Source organism: Chelonia mydas, chromosome 5 (genome assembly GCF_015237465.2).
Source record: "Chelonia mydas isolate rCheMyd1 chromosome 5, rCheMyd1.pri.v2, whole genome shotgun sequence".
NCBI lineage: Eukaryota > Metazoa > Chordata > Testudines > Cheloniidae > Chelonia > Chelonia mydas.
The window spans coordinates 22,110,317-22,134,265 of record NC_051245.2 but is presented as its reverse complement, the minus strand read 5'-3'; the positions used below and the strand labels follow the sequence as shown (position 1 = coordinate 22,134,265).

The window sequence follows — 23,949 nt, the reverse complement described above, 5'->3', positions numbered from 1 at the left end:
TTTTTTGGTAATCTAAAGTGAGATAACTGTTGTCCCTTGCCCACCTTAGATGGGAGCCTGTCATTGTAGTTCACTTTTCCTAATATGGCAATTACTGAGCTCACTAACACTCTAATAGCAGTATTTTTAAAAATAATCTCCCTTTGTTTTTTCCTGTTGGTGGTTCAAATCTTTAAGAAAGATATAGGGTTTCATTTCCAGGCCCATTTAAATTTGGCCTCCCTTTTTGCACCACAGTATACAGCCTTTCGACACTTGATTCGTGTGTGCAATCAGAGGTGTAAATTGCCTAAAGTGAAGATGCTGTAATGGAGGATACATCTGAAAAATGTTTTTCACCATTTAAAGAAATAAAAGTAACAAAAGTGGTGAAATAAAGCTCAGGTAATTGATGCTAATGTGAAATGTACTGTACTTAGTACTGAAACATATCCCTTCATTCTGACAGAAATACAATGCAGCGTTTTACATTTATGTGTATATTATTTTTAGCTTGGACCAGCTATTAGTCTCAACCCTGGACCAGCAGAAATTGCAATCTGTTTTATCATCAGTAAAGGCAAAATGTGATATCATCACTGTGCTCCAAGAAGTCAAAGAACAGGCAGAGGTAAGAAATGGAAGATCAAAACTTAAAATCACTAGCCACATTTTAGTTATCTATGTAAGTAAGTTCTTTTTTAATACAGGTTAAGATCCATTCCAGACAGGTTTAGAAGACATCCAGTAGCCCCATTTTCAGTGATAACCTATCACCATTGATGGCACCACTGCTTGCCCCTAATTTTGTAGCTTAGAATGTCTGCCATAAACTCATGTGGTTCATTTGAAGGACTTTTTAAAAGTTATTTTGATGGCGGGTATAACTGGCTTACTCCTCTAATGTGAAAGCAATTGTGATCCACAGTGAAATGGTCTATTCTGCAAATCTGTTGGTGGAGCATGTCTCTGTGTCAGGCACTACCAGAGCTTAGAAAGTCTTTGAGCTAGCAAGTAGCTGCAGGCCAGCTTTAACACCGTTAACCCCATCTGGCTCAAACCAAGTTCTCAGCCAAACATGAAATGCCAATCTTCGCATTTACTGTAAGCTTCCTGTTTTTTATTATCATTAAAGGCGATGAAAACAGAATAATCTTGGTTTAAATGTGCACTGGCAGCTTGGCAGCAACATGAAGCATGGCTGCTTGGGACACCCAATGTTGCAAGAGGCTCCTGGCTCCTCTCTCTTACCCCTCTGGTCCATGGAGACCAGGCACTGTACTAAGGCAACTTCCAGTGGCCAGGTGCCAAAAAGCCTCCCAAGTGAAATTGTTGCCAATTTAGCCTGCATGCGCATGTGCGAGTGTGTGAGTATTCACATGGTAATGACAACACTTGAGGAATTGAGTGTAAGTGACATCTGGTGCATATCACCAGCTAGTGAGGTAGATCTGGAAAGTTTCTGAACTTTATTTGTGAAGGTCACAGTTTCAAATATGAGATGGGATGGGGAGAACCAGGACCTCCCAGAGTGACTTGATTTTATCTTTCCCAGGACAGCCTAGTTAAAACTTTTGAGTCCCCAGAGCTGGGTGAGCCCAGGTGGGTATGGCAGCTTTTCCAGAAATATTAGAACTGGATTTTACTCGTGGCCAAAAATAATTTAAATGCACTTTCAAGTATTTTACATGGAATCTTATAGAGATTATTTATTCAAGCCCGTTTTTAAAATCAGAGAACTCAAATATTTATAAAACTGAATGCTTTTTGGAAGGACTCTATGTCTGCATAGTTTCTCATATCCACACTTAAGGCCAGTATGGCACATAGGCTGGAAAACTTTACTCTAGTCACGTACTTAATTGAAGCCTACAATAGAGGAGTTCTTCAGAATTATACAAGCACTGAAATATGATGTGGGCGTCTTTGTCTGATTCAGACTGGAAGCTCCTCTGGGCAGAGATTGTGTCTTCCTTTATGTCTGTGCAGTGCTGAATTTCCTGCTAGCGTTCAAAAACAATGAGGGCAATTAACTATTCAGAGAATTTACCAAGAGTTGTGGTGGATTCTCCATCACTGGCAATTTTGAAATTAAGTTTGGATTTTTTTTAAGAGAAATACTGTAGTTCAAAAGGAATTATTAGAGGGAAGTTCTCTGGCCAGTGGTATGCAGGAGGTCAGACTTGGATGATCGCAGGGCTCCCTTTGGGGCTTTGAATCTCTGAATAAATATTAGGAAAATAAAGAAAAAAGAGAACATTGAAAGATAATTGTTGTGCAGGTCGGGTTTTTTTTTGTTTTTGTTTATTATTGTTAAACTAGTGCTAGGTTTTAAAGGGCTGGCCTTGTGGTTAAGGGACAGAACTGAGATCAGAGACCTGAGCTCCTTCCCGCCGTGCCACTGATTTCCTCTGTGACGTTGGGCAAGTCACTTAGTGCCCAGTCTGTTGAGATGAAGACTTTGGGAAGATGAGTATGCACAGCACCTCACAGGATCAGGAACCTGAACACTTCATGCCTCAGTTTCCTCATCTGTAATATAGGGCTAGTAATAATTACTGGCCCCACTGGGTGGTTGTGCACTTAGATTAATGGATTCCTGTGAAACACAACTGGATTATCAGATGGAAGGTATTACAGTATGCCTTGTCCTTATGGGGCGTAGCTGTGCAAAGCAAGGATGTCAGCAGGCAGCCTCCCATAGCCCACAGAGCATGCTTTTGGTGAGAGGAGAGTTTGGTAGATGGGCAGAAAGAAAATATCTGTCATTTGGAACATGAGATAATGTTCAGATTGTGTATGTGCCTGGACTGGGATGTTTAGTCCTAGGAAACCAGGAAAAGCTGAGATCTGAGTGTGCAGGTGATATCAGAATAGCAGGTGGGGGAAACGGTAGGTGCATTCCAGGCAGAGCTGCATGACAGAATATGAAGTAGAAGTAGGGCGTTAATGTGCAGCCACATACTTACTATGTACACAGGATAGCTGGATACCGTTACCATGCAATCTGCTCCATTTAGCACACTGTGCTAAGGGCCCTCCTGGATTTTAGTGTTGAACTCATTTATAATGATTGTATTCTTTGGTTTTCTCATCCAGTGACAGAAGGCTGCTCTGACTTAAACCAGCTGGTCACAGCCCCATAGGGCTTTTCTGGCAGCCAGGGGTTACCGGGCCGTGGGATGTTTGGTCACATCCACTTTCTTCTGGGGAACAGCTCTACACGGGGTGCTCAGTGACGGGTGGGGACAACAGCTTTGTGCACGGGTCTTTCCAGCTCCAATGCATCATAGAATCATAGAACTGGAAGGGACCTCGAAAAGTCATCTAGTTCAGTCCCCTACACTCAAGGCAGGACTAAGTATTATGTAGACCATCACAGGAGATGTTTTCTTTCCTCTCTCACCCCCAGCGAATTCCTCCCTCAATAACCTGATGCATCACTGCAGATGCAGTCTCTAACTTGCTTCGACCCCCCAGGAATTCGCCGTTTCCCTTTCCCCAGCCCTGCAACACCTTAGCAGTCTACCTTGGCTTCCTCCCAATCCACCCTGGCCAGCTCTTAGACTGGCCCAGCGCTCCCCAGGGCTGCCCTTCACACAAGGGAATCCTCCAAAGGCCACTGAATTGCCACAGAACACCCATGGTGTGGCCAAGAATCAGGCCCATTATATTTACAGTACAACCCTTAATAGTGTTTGCTTCCCCCATGCCTTTTAGATTGGGGTTTTAATTTAAAAGACAACCCTCTGAGTTAAACACATTTTCAGTCCAGTGAACTAAATATGTCATTTAATGGTAAATAGATTAAACTGTGTCAGGGCCTCGATTCTAATGAGATGCCATTAATTTAAGCATTGGCAGTTCCTGGAAATGCTAAGAGCTGGACACGATCCAAGGACAGATGCTGCTTTACAGTGTCAGCGCCTGATGATTTACAGCAGGTCCAGTTAATATCTTGTTACTGCCACCAGACTATTGTTTATTGTCTTATTTATACTGGAAAATGTCTATACAGGCTGTTCATAACAGTATTCCTTTCACCTTAATAACTGATGAATGCAAGACACCCAACTTGATAGTCTCATCCAGCGTAGCAAACTCTGTGCTCTGGCAGTAGCCCACCATTTCATATAAATCAGTTTTACAAGCCACGTTGAGCCGTGGTGAAAGCAGGTGCCATTCCATGGTCTTCACTGGAGTGTCACTTGTTTATACTGAGGCTGAATTTAGCCCAAAGTGTTCAGATCACTGAAGAGTTCTCTCCGCCCTTTGCTGGGATGTGAAGTGGAATGATCCTTGTGGTACCTGGAATTCCAGTGCTGTCAAGCCTTGCTTTTGCACATCCCATGTCATACTGTAGAAAATAGGATTTTTCACTTGCAAGTGTGATCAAAGATGATTAAGGATGATCAAGGGCTGATTGAATCTGATCAAAGATGATCAAGGGAACAAAGACTCAAACAGTCCCCAAACTCAGAATCCCAACTGACACCTTTGAGTATCCTGAAAGAGAAAAACTAACAGCCAAAAAGCCAAACAAGCTCATTCACACCTTGTTCAGCAGGGAGATCTCCCTCTCAAACTCCTCTGTTCACTAGCTCCCTTACTGAAAGGTAAATACAGTACATCGTAGTCCTCCTTAGTATGGTGCATGAAACTGTGATAGACTGGACAGCCCATGGGTTTGGCAATAGGATACCTTTTATTTATTGGTCGTTGGCTTGAATTCAGTCCAGGTCAGGAATGGCTGATAGCTGTCACCAGCTGATGACTGGTGACTGGATTTATGTGAAACCAGTTGGTCTCATGCACAATTCTTGTTGGCAGTCCTGGGGTATGCCTCGACTTTAATCATGGGATATGATTGCATCTCAGGGCAACATACATGAGTTAGATTTCATCTAGCTCATTTGGATCCCGGAGCAGTAAAGACACAGCAGTGTGAATGTCAGCGTGGGCTGGACAAACCCGCTTAGCACCCTGGGTAATTACTCATGGGGATAAGCCAGGCTGAAGCTCATGCTGCCGTGGCTTCGCTATTCTGGGACCTGAGCTAGCGAGATTAAAGCTAGCTCAGGTATGTCAGCTTGAGCTGCAATCACACCCAGCCGTTACAGTGTAGACATCCCCTTCGGTAGAAGTCCAAGAGCTGAACAGGTGCAGAAACCGAACTATTGCTGTAGAGGATCCATTCAGGGTAGAACTAGGGTGCCATGGTGTTGTCTTAGATTAATAGATTATAAGGCCAGAAAGGGCCCCCTGTGATCATCTAGTCTGACCTTCAATTAGCCAGCTGCAGGGGTCAGGAAGGGGTCCCTCGTCCCATGTTTTCTGGGGGTGTTTTTAGTCTGCTTCCTCTGAAGCATCAGGGATGGCCACAGCTGGAGAAAGGGACATTGGAAGGGGTGGGCCAGGGCTCTGAGGTGGCAACAAGGCTGCTTAATCATTTCCGTGCCATTGCGGGGGCCTTGGGCACTGGCATACTTTGGGCCCTCCTATTCTTTGCCTGTGGTATAAAACACTCTAGTCTCCCACAGGCTGTAAAACTCTGGTTTAATTTTGGTTGTTGGGTTTAGTGTGTGGGTGTGGGGTGGTGTTGGTGGCCTGTGCTATACAAGGGGTCAGACTGGATGATCTGGTCGTCCCCTCGGGCCTTAAACTCTATGACTCCCCATATAACACAGGCCACCCCTGAATTAATTCCTGTTTGAACTAGAGCATGTCTTTTAGAAAAAATCCAATCTTGATTTAAACATTGCCAGTGATGATCAACCCACCACAACCCTGCTTAAGTTGCTTCATTAGTTAATTACCCTTCCTGTTAAAGATGTGTGCCTTATTTCTAGTCTGATTTTGTCTGGCTTCAGCTTCCAGCAATCAGCTCTTTGTCTGCTTGATGGAAGAGCCCCCGTTACTATCTTCTGAGAGAGCCTGCACTGCTGCTCATGCTGTTCCCACTGTGTGAATAAACACAGGACTTCAATCTGACTCCTTTCACAAGAACGACATTAGCTTTTTAAAACTGTAAACTCAAGTTGCAGTAGTGTGAGCGTGCTGGGATTCTTTACCTTGTGTGGGTGTTTTGTCTTGATCTGTGGCTTCCCTCACCCTCTTCTGTTCTATTGTTAGAGCAAAGAAGAGGCTTACTTTGTGGTCTTGAATAAAGAAGAAGGTGCTGGCCTGGGATTTAGTGTCGCTGGAGGGATAGATCTGGAGCAGAAATCTATCATAGTAAGTGATGACCGCAAGTCTTTTTCAGCAAAGTTGACTGCAAGGCAAGCTGGTAATTAGATCAGGTGTTCATCTAGCAAGTGTCACTGCAAAGTCATAAACCAGGGACTTTGAGAGGCTGCTGCATGCTATCATGAAATCAGAGAGGGAAGTGCCTGGGTGAAAAATAAGTTGATGCAATATTTTTATTACTGAAAATGGATGTCAATTACATTTTCAAACTAGATTTAAAAGTGCTTCTTAGATTAATATGTAACTGGATTATTAATCTATGGGATCAACTGCATCAAAATCCCAAGGGATATAAATAAAATCCCACATACTCAAGGTAAATGTAACCTTTAATGTAACCTGAAATGTAAGTAGATTTCAGTTTCCAGCTTTTGAACTTTTGTCATAAAGTGTCCAGTTATGGAATGTTTTTGTAAACCTAAGGACAGCTGTTTCAGACTGAGGCAAACATTCTGGATTTTGCTTCACAACGTACTTTTGGTGACAAGTGAAAACTAATTATAATTATTATTTATAAGGTACTTTTAAACCCAGGACATTATAAGTGCCATTAAGGGATCCCAAGGAATAAAAAAGTGATACCAAACAACTGAAACACTATCAAAAAGTAGAACCAGTGAGAGAGAGAAAAACAAGAGAACCAATGTGCCATGCAGCAAACTCTCTGAAGTGGGAAAGCTTTTAGATTCCACACTTATGAAGATGAACCCATTAGATACTGAGAGTAGGAGGAGGGCATGCCTCAGTCTTTGGACCTGTTACAGGGCGGCACAAGTTTCCTTCCCCTTGTCCCTGTGCTTGGGCTGGCCAAAGAAAGGGTCTCAGATGCCTCTTGCAGGTGCTTCACCGGTGTTCTTTTATTTACAGTGGCTGTACAGTCCCAATTCCCCCAACACCTGTCCCTGCTCCAACCTCTCACTGGGTCCTCTGGCCTTTGAGGCTTGTGTCAGCCAGCAGAGACAGAGCCTCAACCCTCCTATCTTTCTGCCTGGCTACCCCCATCCTGAGCTCTTCCCTGGGTTTATATGCCTTCCCAGGCATCAACCCAGCTGGTTCCACTAGGCTCAGCTGATCACACTGAGCCTGCCCTCATTAGGGCCTGCAGCTGGGCTCCCTGCTAAGGGTCTTGGCCCATACACCTGCCACCCTACAGGGAAGCAGGGTCTTTAGCAGGGCATCCAAAGGTTTTATACCTCTGCCCTGTGACAGGACCACAGTGACACTCATAGGAATGGTAACTCATTTGAGACCTGGCTCCATTCTTATTGAAGTCAGTAGTCAAACTCCCATTGATTTGAGTGGGAGCAGGGGTAGGCTCTGCCAGGGTGATGAGACTGTTTGTGGGGCACATATTGGGATCAGGGGGAAAATAACAAGAGAAAATTTCACCCACGAATCCACTTTTAAGCACAAAAACTCCCCTGCCAGGTAGGGTATTATTAAGGGGGTTCAATTTTAATCCAAACTGACACTAATATAGCAATGTCTCAAGCCGCACCCCTGCCTTACAGCCTTACATATATACATGGTAGCTCCTGCATTTTCCCAGAGCTTCCTGCCTTGGCTTCTGGTCAGAAGTGCCTCCTTATATGTCTCCCCTCTGAGTTACACCCTTCTTTCAAGATATTGAGCCTAAACACAGCTGCAGTTAGTTAGCGCCTCACTGGGAGTGCCTCCTTACACTGCCTCTGAAACCTGCCTGGAAACGTTAGCCTCTGAAACCTAGGGTTCTTTAGCAGGGCCTCCTCCTGGGGACTGTGTTGGGGTGAGGTACAGCAGGGCATTGGGTTCTTTCTAGGGGATGCCCAAAAGACTTGCACTCCCCCTCGTAAGTGCCAGACAGTCTATGAAATACCTTGAGATAAGCATATAGAATTGTCCTCACAAATTCACAGCATGAACCTTTTTGAAAGGAAGCATTTAACAGTGCTCCAACAGCTGCTCAGCATCTTGTAAACGAGTCTTTACAAATCCAAAGTTGCTGCTTTCGGGCCATTTTCTTCTATCAGTTACACCAGCACAAATCCTGAGCCAGTCTACTGGAGCCCAAGAGGTTACTCCAGATTTTCCCCACTCTAATTGCCCTCTAGAATTTTCCATATGTGCAAGGAAAAAATAGTTTACATAACCAAAAAGACTGTTAAATCTGTGATGGTGAAGAGAGTATTGGAACAGCCAAATCATCCAAAAAAGGCACTCGAAGCTGCACAGTTGACCACGTAACAGCCAATGTAAAATACACAGTTACCTCTGCAGCTACTTCTTTGTGCCCAATCCTGCAGACACTTTAACCTGGCATCGTGCTTGGGGCACCTCATAGGAACATAGGACTGAAAGAGACTTCCTGGGTCATCGAGTCCTGTCCTCTCCTATAGCAAGGAGTCCTGTCATATAATCCCATTCATAAATTTATTAAGCTCTATCTTAAAATTAGTTGGCTTGCTTGGCCCCACTACTCCAATTGGCAGGCTCCTTTGATGGTTAGAAACCTTCTTCTAGTTTCCAGCCTAAATTTATTCCTGGCCAGTTTATATCCATTTATTCTTGTGTCATCATTGTCCTTCAGCTTTAATAGCTCTTCTCGCCCCAATATTTATTCCCTGATGTACTTACAGAGAGTAGTCAGATCCTCTGTCAGCCTTCGTTTTGCTAGTATCCTCTTATAAAATAGGCCTACTGTTCCCCAGATCATCCTAGTAGCTCTGCTCTGAACCTATTCCAGTTTGAATTCCATTTTTCTGATCTACCAAATTCATGGCCATGAAAAACACGTCACAGACCGTGAAATCTGGTCTCCTCCTGTGAAATCAGGTCTTTTAAGTGCTTTTACCCTATCCCATACAGATTTCACGGGGGAGACCAGCATTTCTCAAATTGGGGGTCCTGACCCAAAAGGGAGTTGCAGGGGGCTCACAAGGTTATTTTAGGGGGGGGAAGGTCACAGTATTGCCACCCTTACTTCTGCGCTGCCTTAAGAGCTGGGCGGCTGGAGAGCGGCGGCTCTTGGCCGGGCTCCCAGCTCTGAAGGCAGCACCCCGCCAGCACAAGTAAGGGTGGCAATACCATACCATGGCAGCCTTTCTTCTGTGCTGCTGCCTTCAGAGCTGGGTGGCCAGAGAGTGGCCGCTGGTGACTGAGGGCCCAGCTTTGCACGCAGCAGCGCAGAAGGAAGGGTGGCAATATACCATACCATGCCAGTCTTACTTCTGCGCTGCTGGTGGCAGTGCTGCCTTCCGAGCTGGGCTCCCGGCCAGCAGCCGCCGCTCTCCAGCGGCCCGGCTCTGAAGTGCACCGCCGCCAGCAGCAGCGCAGAAGTAAGGGTTACAGTACCCCAATACTGTACAGTACCCCCCTACAATAATTTTGCAACCACCCCATAACTGAAATTTACTATTTTAAAAATCCTATTACTGTGAAACTGACCAAAATGGACCATGAATTTGGTAGGGCCCTAAACATGGGTGACCAGAATTGTGCGCAGTATTCCAGATGAGGTCTCACCAGTCCCTTTAACAATGTCATTAATATTTCCCTATCTTTACTGATATACCCTCACCGAGGCCTTGTCTACTCTGCAGGGTAAGTAGATGTAAGTTACACAACTCAAGTAACGTAACTTACGTTGACGTAGTCTATAGCAACTTACCGCAGTGCCTACCCCGTGCTATGTTGGCGGGAGACGTTTTCCTGTCGACATAGCTTCAGCCTCTCATTGAGGTGGTGGAGTACTGAAGTCGATGGGAGAACATTCTCCCATCAACTTATCATGTCTTCACCAGACCCACTAAACTGACACCGCTGCATCGATTGCAGCAGCACCAATTTAGCCCACAGTGAAGACAAGACCTGAGGGTAAACATTATACCTGATGGTGTTTAGAATATCAGACTCTTAGATTGTAAGCTTTTTGGGGCAGAGCCTTCAACTTTATCTGATTTGTACAGCACTATGTGTGTTCCTGATACTATCAGAGTATTAAGTAATAATCTTTCTTTTAGGTCCACAGGGTGTTTTCAAAGGGTGTGGCGTCTCAAGAAGGAACTATCCATTGTGGAGATCTCATTCTGTCAATTAATGGCATGTCTCTGGCGGGTTCAGTCCATGGAGATGTTCTGAATGCTGTGCATCAGGCAAGACTGCACAAATATGCAGTCATTGTCATCGAGAAAAAGAAAGACCGAGAAAAGATTTCATCCAGACTTGAAATATCAGCTACCGGCAGAAAACACTTTGTGCCTGGAAAGGATGTTACCATGGAAATAGGAACAGGTATGATCTTAGTCCAAGAATAGTTGGAAGGGAGTCACTGCAGAGCAGACCAAGGGGAAAATGTCCATATGCTTCAGATTATAAGTGTCTGTTTCTTAGGTGATCAGAGAAAGCAAATGAAATTAATTTTAACTTTTATTTGTACTCTTTGGAACCCAAATGCAATTTTTAGAAGCCGTCATAAAAAGGTAGACACTTAGATGAACATTTAGGGCCCGCATCAACTCCTGTTGATGTTTATGGCCGTTTTTCCATTGACTTCAGTACGGCATGCATCAGGTCTAACAGGACTCCTGTTTATAATTAAAATGATTATTTCATAACCTTATGGCAAAAGACAAACTATTTTTGATTTACACATACTCGTCCAATCCAGGATGAAATTGGGGATTATGTGTTTGAAGGTGTTTAAAATAACAATAGTGAGTGCAAAAACAAAGAAACCAAATCTAGAAGTACAGTTTATTATTCACAGGGAGTGGAACTGATCTATGAAATGGCAGAATTTAATTTTTATGATGTTTTTATTAAAATATACAAGAAAGGTATTTTGATATTACAGAAAACAGAGCGATCTAGCCAAATCCCAATCCATTCCAAAGATGAGACTGGAGAAAAGTTACCATTTAGCAGCTCATGGTCCCAGTGGCTCTCAGTGGCCTCATGAATAGGTTCTGGATGGGCACATGGCCTTGCTTTGGAGCCGAGATTATACTTGAGATGTTCTGAATGAGTCTCCTGGTTTTAGAACTAGGACACTTTACCATTCTGGTCAGCTGATATTTTCTGACCATGTTGTGTTGCTTGAGGAATATTGCTGATGTTTCTGGGGCTGCACTTCAGTGGTTCCATTGATATCCAGCCTGGAGAAGAGGAATCAATCAGTGATGATGAATAACTGTCATTGCCAAGAGCTCTGATAATGCAGCATCCCTCCAGGGCAGGGATCGGCAACCTTTTGGAAGTGGTGTGCCAAGTCTTCATTTATTCACTCTAATTTAAGGTTTCGCGTGCCAGTAATAATAATCCATGCGATCCACGCTGAGCTGCGTCCCCTCTTGTCCCTGTCTGCACTCCTCACTTCCCCAGGCTGGGGCCAGAGCGCCACAGCTGGGAATGGCTGCAGAGCCCCGGCCAGTGGCCGGGACCCCAGACCAGCAGCAGAGTCCCCTGGACCGGTGGCTGGGACCAAGGGCTGGCAGCGGGCTGAGCGGGACCAGCGGCCGGAACCTGGGCTGGCAGGGGCACAGCGGCTGGTACCCCAGGCCAGCAGCAGAGCCACCTGGACCAGTGGCCGGGACCCGGGGCTGGCAGCGTGCTGAAGGGGCTGGCAAACAGAACCCCAGGCCAGCAGTGGAGCCTCTGGGACCGGTGGCCGGGACCCGGGGCCAGTAGCGGGCTGAGCGGGGCCGGCGGACGGAACCCCGGCTGGCAGGGGGCCGGCAGACGTACCCCAGGCTGGTAGCAGAGCCCCCGGGACCGATGGCCAGGACCCGGGCAGTGTGAGTGCCACTGAAAATCAGCTCGCGTGCCGCCTTTGGCACGCGTGCCGTAGGTTGCTACCCCTGCTCCAGGGTAATCTGCCACTAGCAGTCCAGGTGCTCAGTTCAAGCTCGGCATCAAGAAATGGAGGCACAGAAAAGTCAGTGACCCACTTTTGAAATGGTCAGCTCTAGGCTTTAGCTGAGGCTGTTTTCGTCTATATTGGTATTTTTCTTGCCTTTCTAGTGTTTTTATCCTGAATCACAGTAGAGCATCCAAATACCCGTAAAAGAGAGAGGAATCACTTTATAAATAAATGGATGTGATCTTCAGCTCTGTAAACTGGTGTAACTCCATTGTTTTCAATGGAACCATGCAGATTTACACCAGATGAGGATCTGGCCCAAAATATTTATTACCAAATTGGGGTGATCAAAGTGTATGCTGCAGATTAAATGTAGCCCATGAAATTTTAATATGCAGCCTATTGGTATCTTCATTTTGATGTAGAGGTGTGGTCTCTGGAAACAACATATGTCAGGATGCAGTATGCCATCTTGATTAGAATGGCCTTTCTGTAACAGTTTTATGGCCACATAGACTTAATGGACATCACTGTAGGTGGACCCCCTGACTTTCTGCTCCAAAAGTCCTCCTGCCACTTGAGCTGAAGAGTGCATAGCCTCTGTGGGCTGCAGCTACTAGAGAGCAACATGATCTCACTTAGAGTCCATCCTGTAGAGTGCAGCTGTTACTCCTGGGAGAATTCTCTGCCAAAAAATTCTGCGCACAATAAAAATTCTCCCAGGCCCTCTTCTGTCCCTGGGAGGATGAGGATCAAGTCTGCAGCCAAACTGTACAGTCTTGGCAGGGCCCTCCACTCACTGCAAGCTGGGCTCTCTAGAATCCAGTGGCCCCTACTGGCAGCCAGCAACTCTGCAGCCCCAATTCTGTGGGGAAAACCCAGAATTCTGCACAAATTCTGCATGGCACAGTGGTGCAGAATTGCCCCAGGACAAACGCACACTAGCCCATACATTTACATAAGCCCCTTCCCATTAGGCAAAGCTCATTCTCAGATGCCTAAGGTACAGTTTTTAAATTCAACAATTGGCACTAAATTTATGGCTGTATAAATTTGACAGTCACTGGGGCAGGAAGTGGGCAGGGAATAGAACATAAATCATAGAAATGTAGGGCTGGAAGATGTGCTTGAGAAATTATCAAGTCCAGCCCCCTGAACTGAGACAAGACCAAGTAAACCCAGACCACCCCAACCGTTGTTTGTGCAACCTGTTCTTAAAAACCTCCGGTGATGGCGATTCCACAACCATCCTTGAAAACATATTCCAGAGACGAACTAACCTTATAGTTAAAAGGCTTTTCCCAATATCTGACCTAAATCTCCATTGCTGCAGATTAAGCCCATTACTCTTTTCTCAAGACTAAACATGCCCGTTTTTTTAACATTTCCTCACAGGTCAGATTTTCTAAACCTTTTATCATTTTTATTGCTCTTCTCTGGACTCTCGCCAGTGTAATCACATCTTACTTAAAGTGTGGTACCCAGAATTGGACAGAATACTCCAGCTGAGGCCTCCCAGTGCCACGCAGAGCGGGACAATTACCTCCAGTGTATCATATATGAGACTCCTGTGTTAATATTCCCCAGAACAATAGAGTGACCAGATGTCCCGTTTTTATAGGGACAGTCCCGTTTTGGGGGACTTTTTCTCATATAGGTGCCTATTACCCCCCACCCGCTGTCCCATTTTTTCACAGTTGCTATCTGGTCACCCTACAGAACAATATTAGCCTTTTTCATAACTGCATCACAATTTTTACCTGTATTCAGTTTGTGTTCTGCTATAAACCCCTCTGATCCTTTTCAGCAGTACCACTGCCTCGCCTGTTGTTCCCCCATTTTGTAGTTGTACATTGATTTTGATCTTTCTAAGTATAGTACTTTGCATTTGTCTTTATTGAATTTCATTTTGTTGAAACCAGACCGATTCTCCAATTTGTCAAGGTCATTTTGAGTTCTAATCCTGTCCTCTAAAGTGCTAGCAACCCCTCCCAGTTTGCTGGCATCTGCAAATTTTAAAAGCACACTCTTCATTCTGTTATCTAAGTTATTAATGAAAATTTTGTGGGTCCCCACTAGATACATCCTACCAGTTTGACAGTGGACCACTGACAACTACCATTCGAGTACGGCATTTTGACCAGTTATGCACCCATCTTATAGTAATTTCATCTCGATCATATTTCCCTTGTTTGCTTTTGAGAATGTCAAGTGTGACTGTGACAGAAGCCTTACTAAAATCAAGATATATCACATCTATTCCTTTGTTCCAAATTCCTGGGGCCATTGCTACATGATTTCTGCATAATTTCTATTAGGTGTAGCAGTATTATGGTTTATAACTTCTGTGGTCCAGCTGCTAGAGGACAGCATACACACACTGGTAGAAATCTGACATATCCATTGATTAGAGAGCAGGAGCATAAATTTACACAGTCAGTATATTACAAAACTCTCCCTTTAAAAAAAAAGTGAATGGGTTTTGCTCAAATTAATGTTTGGAGAGCCTTGCTCTTTAGAAACCCATCATCCAAGACCTAAATAAGTGGTATCAAATTGAAGACTATAAAGTTTTGCAGCTCATTGTTCTTGTGATTTTTTTTAAACACTTCAATTTTTTAAAATTAATTTTTACTAAATCCCGTTGGGCAAATGTTCAGCAGGCCTCCTTAATGTCACCCACAAAAATGTCTAGGCATATCCTTGTTGAACATGAGAAATCTGAATTACTCCACACCTAATGGGTAATTCCACATTGCAAAAACTGACTTGCACATGCCACTGTGGGTTGTGCAACTGCATAATATGCACATGCCCTTAAAAAAAATTGACTGAAAACATGTTGCAGTTTTAGTAGAAATTAAATGGTGGATCATTTTCTCACCACAGCAAAGAATTGTAGATCCATAACAAAATATTGCGTGTATTCTGTTGCAGGTCCAATTGTGGATATGAGTGATGTCGTTTCTGTTGAACTGTGGAAAACCTCTGCTGGCTTAGGGTTCAGCCTTGATGGTGGAAAAGCTTCAATTTCTGGAGACAGACCTTTGCTTGTAAAAAGAATATTTAAAGGTATCTGGAAAATATATTTACATGGCTATAATCCCATTTTCTTCTATTACACACTGTTCAGACTTTGTTGAATTGGATAATGATGCAGCTAAGTTATTTTCTAATGCATTCTATACCTCTTAATAACTAAAGGCCTATTCTTAAAAACACTGATCGTGGTAGTAAGTGCCACACCTGCTGACAAGTATTTGTAGGATTAATGTGGACAGATTGAGTAAGTGTGCTGTGATTATGTGCTGGGCTTACCCATTACCGTAAATATTGAACTGCAGCCAGCAACATCATTTCATCTAGCATTACAACAGTATTCTGTAAAAAGCTAGCATTTCTCCTCTTGTCTCCCATTCCTGTGAAAAGCAGAGCTGATACTTACGGTGAAGGAGAGCGCAGTGAAACCATGGTTCTGTGTTCTTCCCAAATACTACTACTCCTGCTCTGACCTTTTACCTCTTTCTCTTTTTTCATTTTTGTTGAGCTTTCCTCTGAAGTTCTTTATCTACAATATGGTGTTAATTTTCTGCTTCAGGTGCTCTTAGCACAGTGATCTTAGCACAGCCTTCTCCCAAGAGTACAATATACTGTGCATGTGCATTGGAAAGCTGCCATTCTTGGATGCTCTGCCTGTCAGCCAGATGGTTAAACTTAAATGTGTTGCATGCAGAGTGGAAACCAATGCCCAGTACTTTTCACATGGTTTAGTCCTGGCTCTTATGGATACAATCATGTGAAAAGCCGAGTGCCTTCTACGAGGAACTGAGCCTCTTTAGCTCCCATTGACTTCGGTGGGATCCAAGGGTGCTCAGCATCTTGCAGGATCAGGCCCCATGTTCCTATTCTCTTATAAAGGAAAAGAGTCAAAATGAAATCTATATGGCCTAGCAACAAATCAGTTTAACTTTTTAACATTTAATATTTAAACATTTATTTTGTGGGGGAGGGTCACTTTTAATTTTGTATAATAATCATTGTGTGATTATTTGGAACACTCCCATTTATGTCCTTAATTACAACTCCTACTGGTGTTTCTTGATACATGATGATACAGCTACGTTATCATCATAGAGAAAATACACTTTCGTCACTAACATATGGTTTCTAACTGGGCAGGAAGTTTACCTCTGTCTATATCATAAACCTTGTTTGTCCCCTCACTGTTACTAATGATTTCACAGTCCATTGTTTTATCCTCTGGCGAATAAAACGCCATTTGAGGTTCATACCTGGGCGAAAAATGGCCTGTTACATTTTCTGTGGAAATAACTATTTTTGTCTATGTGAACATGCACATTTATTTAATTCAACAGGTTTTCTTACAAAATATTAGAGCCAATATACAGCAGTTTTGATGCCCCCATATTGCTTAGTTAATCTTAGCAGAAGCTTTGTTTGACACAACATCTCAAACAACCGGAATTTAACATTATCTCAGCTACGTTAACACTTTACTGTTACTGTGTGCACTATGTTGGAATAAATTGTTAGTGCTGAGTCTCAGGGATTAATAATACAATTGGCATTGTTAGAAGAATCATTTATTTCCCATTTGCCACAGTGGAAAGCAATCCCTTTGTTTTTATATTGACTGTAACTTATTTGCTTATAGGTGGCGCTGCAGAACAAGCTGGAAAAATAGAAGCTGGAGATGAAATTGTTGCCATTAGTGGAAAATCATTACTTGGTCTCATGCACTATGATGCCTGGAACATCATTAAATCTGTCCCAGAGGGACCAGTTCAGTTGCTGATCAGAAAGCACAGAACTTCAGTATGACAGAAGCACTGTTTGTAGCTACACTTGTTTAAGGCAACGTGTTCATTAGAAATAGTCCTTTCAAAACAGACTACAAGCTGTCCTTACATTTTTGAAGCTGTGTAGAAGTGACTTAATGCTCTGTAGCGGCATGCTAAAAGAATCAGAAGAGCACTGTGATATGCAGACAAGGAACATGTCGGTTTCATGCAGTGTGTTTATAAACTTTATTTTCCCAGGATGTAAGAAGCCAAACAGTAAGAGGGCTTTTGTGTCAGGTGGTATTTTAATGGAACTTCAAAACCTTTTAGCAGATTCTGTTTGAAATGTTTTGCCTGTTCCCAATATTTTTAGTGTTTGGAAATTGGGAGCATAACTCATTTGTTGCTATCCTGTTCATGAGGATGGGTTTTTTTGACTGTATACTGTATCACTTAGCTAAAACTTGACTTCAACACACTGACTTGGGGTCCAGTCTGTATTTGTTATAAAAGGAGAATGTCTGGAACAATCTCACTTTATTCTTCTAAGTGCAGTTTTGCTAAAAAAGCATGACAAAAAGAAGTATAATTTTGCACAGCTTTGTAAATCTAAACCACAAACATTTTCTCATGAAGCTCAGAATCATCTAGAAAACTATGAACTGAACACACAACTCTGTTAAATCAGCTCTCGGTGACATCTCATTAAATCTGAACATCGCACCATATTAATGCATTAGAAGTCTGTGTGCAGACCTTCGTTTAGGGAAAGAAAATCTGTTGCAAATGTTGGATGACTATCTGCAGAGGACTGGAAGGATGGTAGCAGTTTGGGTATCACTTATGGGTACAATTAAGACTAGAGTGTAAAAATTGCAGTGTGAACTTTCAGACTTGGATTCCTAACGTTAGACACCTGAATAAAAGTGGGCTGATTTTCAAAGATGCTGAGCACTCACAGTTCCCATTATCTTCAGTGGGGGCTCGGCACGTCTAAAGATCCACCCACTTTCATTTAGGTGACGAAAAGAGGATTACTGTTGCCTAAGTTTAAAAACTCAAGTTTGAACATTTGAGTCCAAATATCTAGATTTTGCCCAGTTAGATTTGAACTGGCCACACTTGTGGTAGTGGTTATTAATCATTACTTTTCTTCTCAAATATTTATTTTAACATGCACGTGTGCCACCGTGCGTGTTGTAAATATGACTTGGATTGAGTGGGTAATGGACTGGTTGATGGTGATTCTGAATTATGGAATTGGCTTTATCTGCATAGATCATAACTCATTAGATGAAAAACCATATTGTAGAAACAGTTGAATGTCACCTGCACTTATCCTGGATTTTTCACCAATACTCAAAGCATGTAGAGAGTTTATATATAACCTATAACAGGTTGTTTTCCGTGTATTATTTATAGTTTGCTGTTTGAGGGGAAGAAAGTATATGGTATGAGAGGTTAGAACAATTTATTTGCTTAAGTTTGAGATGACTAAATAACACAAGTGACAAAGCGAAAAGGAACCATCATTCCTAACAGTGAGAACAAATTGTTTGGTCCAGTGTCCTCAAATTGTCATGGACCCAAAAACAGCCCTGACCAACAGAGGTGTTCCAAATCCAAACCTGGAGCCAGCTCAGCAACCTGCAAATGGCCCCAATATTTATAACGAGTGTTCGCTGGATATGTGGTGTTGAAAAGGTCTGGATGGGACCTTAATGTTGTAGCTTGAACCAATCTCTAGTTTATACCATATTCAAATCTATTTATTCAAATGATTTTCATGGTCAATAGCCTTTACTGAATGAAACGTTTTCTTTTGGTAGTGTTTCTGGCTAGAATACAACTAGTGATGTGTGGAAGTGCATAGAGTTCCTTGTCGCATCCAGAGATTAGGTGTACAGAAAAGTTGCACAACTGTTCTGTCTATATATATATATATGATTTTTTTTCAAGTTACATGAACATTAGATTGTCTATCTAGGGAGAGATACCAACAACATCTGGGTACTGAAAAGATGAATGCGGGGCTGAGGCTTTCAGGTGCTCCGCGCACAGAATTTCCAATGAAGCTAGTGGAAGTTCTGCATATGAAGTGGCTGCAGAATTGGATTCGCTTTGTCCCTGATCCTGCAATGAGCTTTGCCTTTGAATGCAACCTTGTTAGCTTTAGTGAGGCTTAATGTGGGCGCAGGATTCCAGCCCCATGGACCTCACTGTGGTATCAGGGCCCATGTTGGGAGGAAAAGATTAGCTGAAATTTATGCTGAAAACAGGGAGAAAATATGACAATTAAATTGTGATGCCCTTTTCAGGAATGATCAAAATCTGAAGTTAGACAAACAGTACGTATAATAGATACATAAATATGCATGTAGAGTTTAATGCAATATAGTGAATACACACACACACACACATATACACACAGTACAGGATTGACACTTTGCTATTTTAAAATGGTAAACCACAATTGTGTTTTGAAAAATGGCATTTTTTTCCAGTCCAGCATTAGAACTTTACTAAATTCTGAACCAAGAAGCGTACAGATCCCTCACTTTAGTGTGAACTCAAAGAATAAGCTTTTTATCTTGTACGTTAAGCTTACTGAATTTGAGGTGTGTCTTGAAAATGATATATAGTGAATAATATGATTTTCAGACACTTATTTGCAGGTACTATTCACTGTCTGAGAGTGATTTAGAAAGCTTTCGTTTTTCCATGATCAAATACTCTCTTTTATTGTACATACACTTAGAAATATATATTGGGCAAATGCCAACATCAAAACTAGGTGGGTTTTTGTGTGTGTGATAAAATATGAAATGTAATTTAAAGGAATGATGAACTTAACATTTAAGTGCTATGGTTTATTAACATGTTCTGGGTATTATGATACAGTTCTACTAATGATATTTTTATGTTTGTTGTATAATTACTTTTTAACCCTGACATATTAAGCCATGTGATCATTCTTCTTGCCAAAGCCATGTTTTGTGATAGGAAACAGAAGATCTCTATTCATTCTACTAGGGTTAAAATTATTACAATAGTATTTTTCAGCAATTGTGTTGAGGTAACATTACTCAGCAATTTAAAAGTCCATGTTCTAGGAATCTGCTTTCAAAAAGAAAGAGTGGAGAAAACAGTCACTTGTATTCAATCTTCACCTTGTGGAGGTAAAGTAAGAGTTGTACAACACATGATGCAAATGAAATCCTGCTATGTCTTAATGCAGAGTGGGAGTCTATGGATTGGAAATGTGAAATTAATAGGTATGCAAAGAAAACTAACTAGTAATCAGGCTAAGCAGATCATACAACATGTACCTATTACTGTTCTCTAGGAATAGATGACTCTACAGTACTCTTGAAATTTACTAGGGATGATTCTTTATTACACTGTAAACTATTACTTTTCTAGGGTCCTGAAGAAGCCAAAATGAGCCATGGAGGTTCCTTGAGCACCTTAGCTGGCACAGAAACAAAGCCTCCTTCTCCTGTACATCACTGAGCAAGGAAAGAATCTTAAGGTGCCAACAGCCTTACATTTTCTATGATGGATTCTGGTCTCACTTCTACCAGTATTAATTCAGAGTAACTTATTGGAAGTCAGGAGTTTTACACCAGTGTGAAAGCTGGTGTTAGAGCAGAATCAGTCGTGATGAGTCTCTCTCTAGCTGTAAGATAAAAGTATGGGGCTATAGGACTCAAAGAGACAATCCTTTTCTGTCCTGAACAATGATCAGGGAACCAACTCAGCATCTTTCAGCTGACCACTGATTTGTGAGGAATGATGCAGAAAGTTCCCCAGACCCAAGCAGATAACTTTTGGTTTTCATTGTTCGCTTCACTGATTGGAGGCCAGTCCCCGAGATGGTCCTTTTTCATACTAGGGATCATCACTCAATTCCCTAAGCATTTCAGGGCTATAGTATCTCTTTAGGGCCACACTATTGCAGATAGAAAGATAAGTGTGTTACCAATCAGGACGTATATAGACATTAATTTGTCCCTGGCCCCAGACAGGTCTGCAGTTGTTCACCATGGACCTGGAGTGGAGAGAATGGCTTTCACAGCAGGGCAAACTTTCTTCTGGATAAGCTGACCTGTCACAGATCTAGTATTCACTGCCTTCCAAGGCTGGAGCAGCTCAGAAGGATGTGCATACTGGATATTGGGGAGGGGGTTGGGCTCTAGTATGATACTGGGCATACAATATCTTGCAGTCCTTATGCATGAAAACCTCTCACTGTCTTCTCTGTGAATTGTATCTGTGTTAAGGACTAAAGGATTAAGCCTAAAGTTGGGAGGAGGCAGTATGGCTGGTTACTTTCATCCCAATCCTAACAAAACCCTTTTGAGGGTAATAAAGTATTAAGAATGTTTGTGTGACTAACATTTCCAATCAGCCCTCATTCAGAATTAGTCCTGATAACATTCTACAATCATTTTTTTTTCCCCTCAAAAGCTGGATCAGTCATCCACAGCCAGGTGTTGGAATGTTTAGCTGCTTGTGCATTTAGGGTATGTAAATGTATACATGAAAATATTGATGAGGTTTAGAGTAGATCACGTGAGACATTGGAATCCCAATCTAGGTAGGTTTTGTGTGTTCTGTTAAGATGATACACTTCTTGTATGATACTGTATATTGACACTTATTTATATAAATATTACTTCTTTTATTGAAACCCCTTTAAAATGCCTTGTATATTATAAAAAAGTGAGTGCAATAATATGAAATAGACTGTACATTTTCAAAAGTTGCTTTCTCTGTTCTGTAAATCTGCATCTCCATAAATATGGGGTTTTTTAGTGATTTTGAAAAATAAATATTACGCTTAGTACTTCGCTAGTTATTCATTTCCACAGCAAAATAAGTGAGTAATGGTCTTTTCAGTTTGCTGTTTGAACCTCTGACCTAACCTCTGAGCTGTAGTCTGGGGGCCAGCAATGGAGGAAATCTAGCAATTGCTGAGGGAGCAGCAAGGACAAATGCAGAAGGCTTTGCAGACCTCCCAACAGTCCCCCCCATGCAGAGGAACAGTCTTTGCGCTTGCCTGGCAGGCTGAGCAGCAAAAGATCCTGCGGGAATTTAGAAGAGAGCAAGCCCAGGTTCAGTGCAACCCCTGCAAAGTTTGGTGAGTCCCGTGGCAGGAGGCAGAAACCGGGCACAGGACTCTGTAATATGGGATCTGCAGAAAACCCTGATGCGTTTCTGGTCACCTTTAAGAGCGTGGCAGCAGGAGCCAGTTGGAACAGACCCGTGAGGGCCCTTTGGCTGGCACCCTATTTTACCAGGGAAGCATTTGCAGCATATTTGGCTCTCAGTGATGAGCAGGCGAGACGCTCTGACATGGTTCTGGCAGCCATCCTGGACCCAGGTGGGCCTGTCCATGGAAAAGTACCGCCAGAAATTTAGTACCGCAGGATGGACTGGGGGGATTATGGCCTCATGCATTTGCCCAGTAATTCACAAACTGGGCTGTGCATTGATTACAGCCAGATACAGAAACTGTGGGGGGAGATTATGGAGCCTGTGAATCTGGAACAGTTTCTACAGACTCTCCTTGAGTACGGCTCAGGTGACATCAGCCAGTCAATCTGGAGGCCACAGATAAACTGACCGAGGAGCTTGCTGAGGCAGACATTCCCAGAAAGGATCGCTGGCTTAAGGGACTACACCTGGGAAAGAGGTGGGAAAGGGCACTAAAGGAAGAGGGAGGAACCTGAGGAACTCCATAAGGGGCTCGGACCATAGTGTGTTTCCACCGTGGATGTGAAGGGCACACAAAAAGAGACTACTGCCTACACATGGAATGGAGCTTTGCAGAATTTTGCTGGGACGGGACTTCCAGGCCAAAAAAAGAGGAAGCTCCGACTGTCTGGATAATGGTAGGGAAGAGGCACCAGAAGCTTCTGGTGCACATGGCATCAGCCTGTTCATTAATCAGGTGGGAGCTAGCAAAGCACCTCCGGATACTACCCAGAGCTAGGGTCAAAACTGAATGTCGACGTGGGGACGAGAAATTCTTCCCTGTGGTAGAGGTGTCCCTGGGAGCAAGAGGTGGAAAGGTGTAGGGTTGGTGGATGGATTTCTCCACCCCCTTGTACTGGGCACAGATTGAGAGTCCTTCCCATTAAGGAAGCAAATGGGTGGACTATTGGGTGGAAAGAAAACCTGCAGGACAAGATGAGGTGGAAATAAGCAGAGGGGCTGGAGAAACCTAGACACGAGATTACAAGCCATAGAGAAAGGGAGGATAGAGAAGCCTCCCCTAGGGTGACCAGATGTCCCGATTTTATAGGGACAGTCCCGATATTTGGGACTTTTTCTTATATAGATTCCTATTACCCCGGATTTTTCACACTTGCTGTCTGGTCACCCTAGCCTCCCCCGATACTGACTGGGAGGAGAACGAAAGTATAAGTGCAGGATCAAAGGGTAGAGATAATGAGCTAATCCATTGGGGTTGGGTGATTATTCGAGCCAGTACCTCTAGTCATCCTGTTTCTCCCTCTCCCCTCCCCAAGAAGGCCTAATTGGTCAAGGATGTGCCTGTGCCTCACAGACAACTGTAGCCCACAGGAGCCAGCAAACAGAGCTGTACACAGGGGAGTTTGAGTGGGAGTTTGTAAGGGGAGTCTGTCTTGTGGTGCTTGTTTGGGATTTGGTTTTGCTGTGGGTGGTGGTGTTTGGTGTGGTTTGTGTTTCCCAGATTAACAGGATTGAGGTGGGAAGGCTGTGACAGATATAGAGGCAGCAGTGGGAGTGACCCATGTCGTGGAAGACACAATGAGGATGACTGGATGTGGAAGCTGCGGTATGTACATGATCCTGGAGGGGGCACCTGGTAAGAGTTTTGTCTGCATGAAATGCCGTCTGATAGAGCTGATGGAGGAAAAGATCCGAGGTTTGGAGATGCAGGTGGAAAGTCTGGTTGAGTTTAGGAAGGGGTTTGAGCAGATTATGGAGCAAAGACATGAGGTATCTGAAGGGAAAAGCTCAGACTTGCAGATGGAAGCAGGGCTGGGGAATTCTGAGGGGAGACTGGGTGAGGAAAGTGGTCAGTGGAAGCACGTG

General features: G+C 43.2%; 1 protein-coding gene across 10 annotated transcripts in view; it reads left to right on the top strand.

The window, feature by feature from the left end:
* The window catches only part of PDZD2 (PDZ domain containing 2), a 311,522-nt gene extending 289,810 nt beyond the window's left edge, over positions 1-21,712 (top strand). For all 10 annotated transcript variants that reach the window (XM_043547010.1, XM_043547009.1, XM_043547007.1 and 7 more), the window contains 5 exons: positions 493-610; positions 6,112-6,213; positions 10,224-10,494; positions 14,999-15,133; positions 16,737-21,712. In XM_043547010.1, coding sequence (XP_043402945.1) covers positions 493-610; positions 6,112-6,213; positions 10,224-10,494; positions 14,999-15,133; positions 16,737-16,903 — 793 coding nt within the window. In that variant the 3' untranslated portion in view covers positions 16,904-21,712. The remainder of the gene's footprint in view (positions 1-492; positions 611-6,111; positions 6,214-10,223; positions 10,495-14,998; positions 15,134-16,736) is intronic.
* The last annotated feature ends 2,237 nt before the right edge of the window (positions 21,713-23,949 follow it).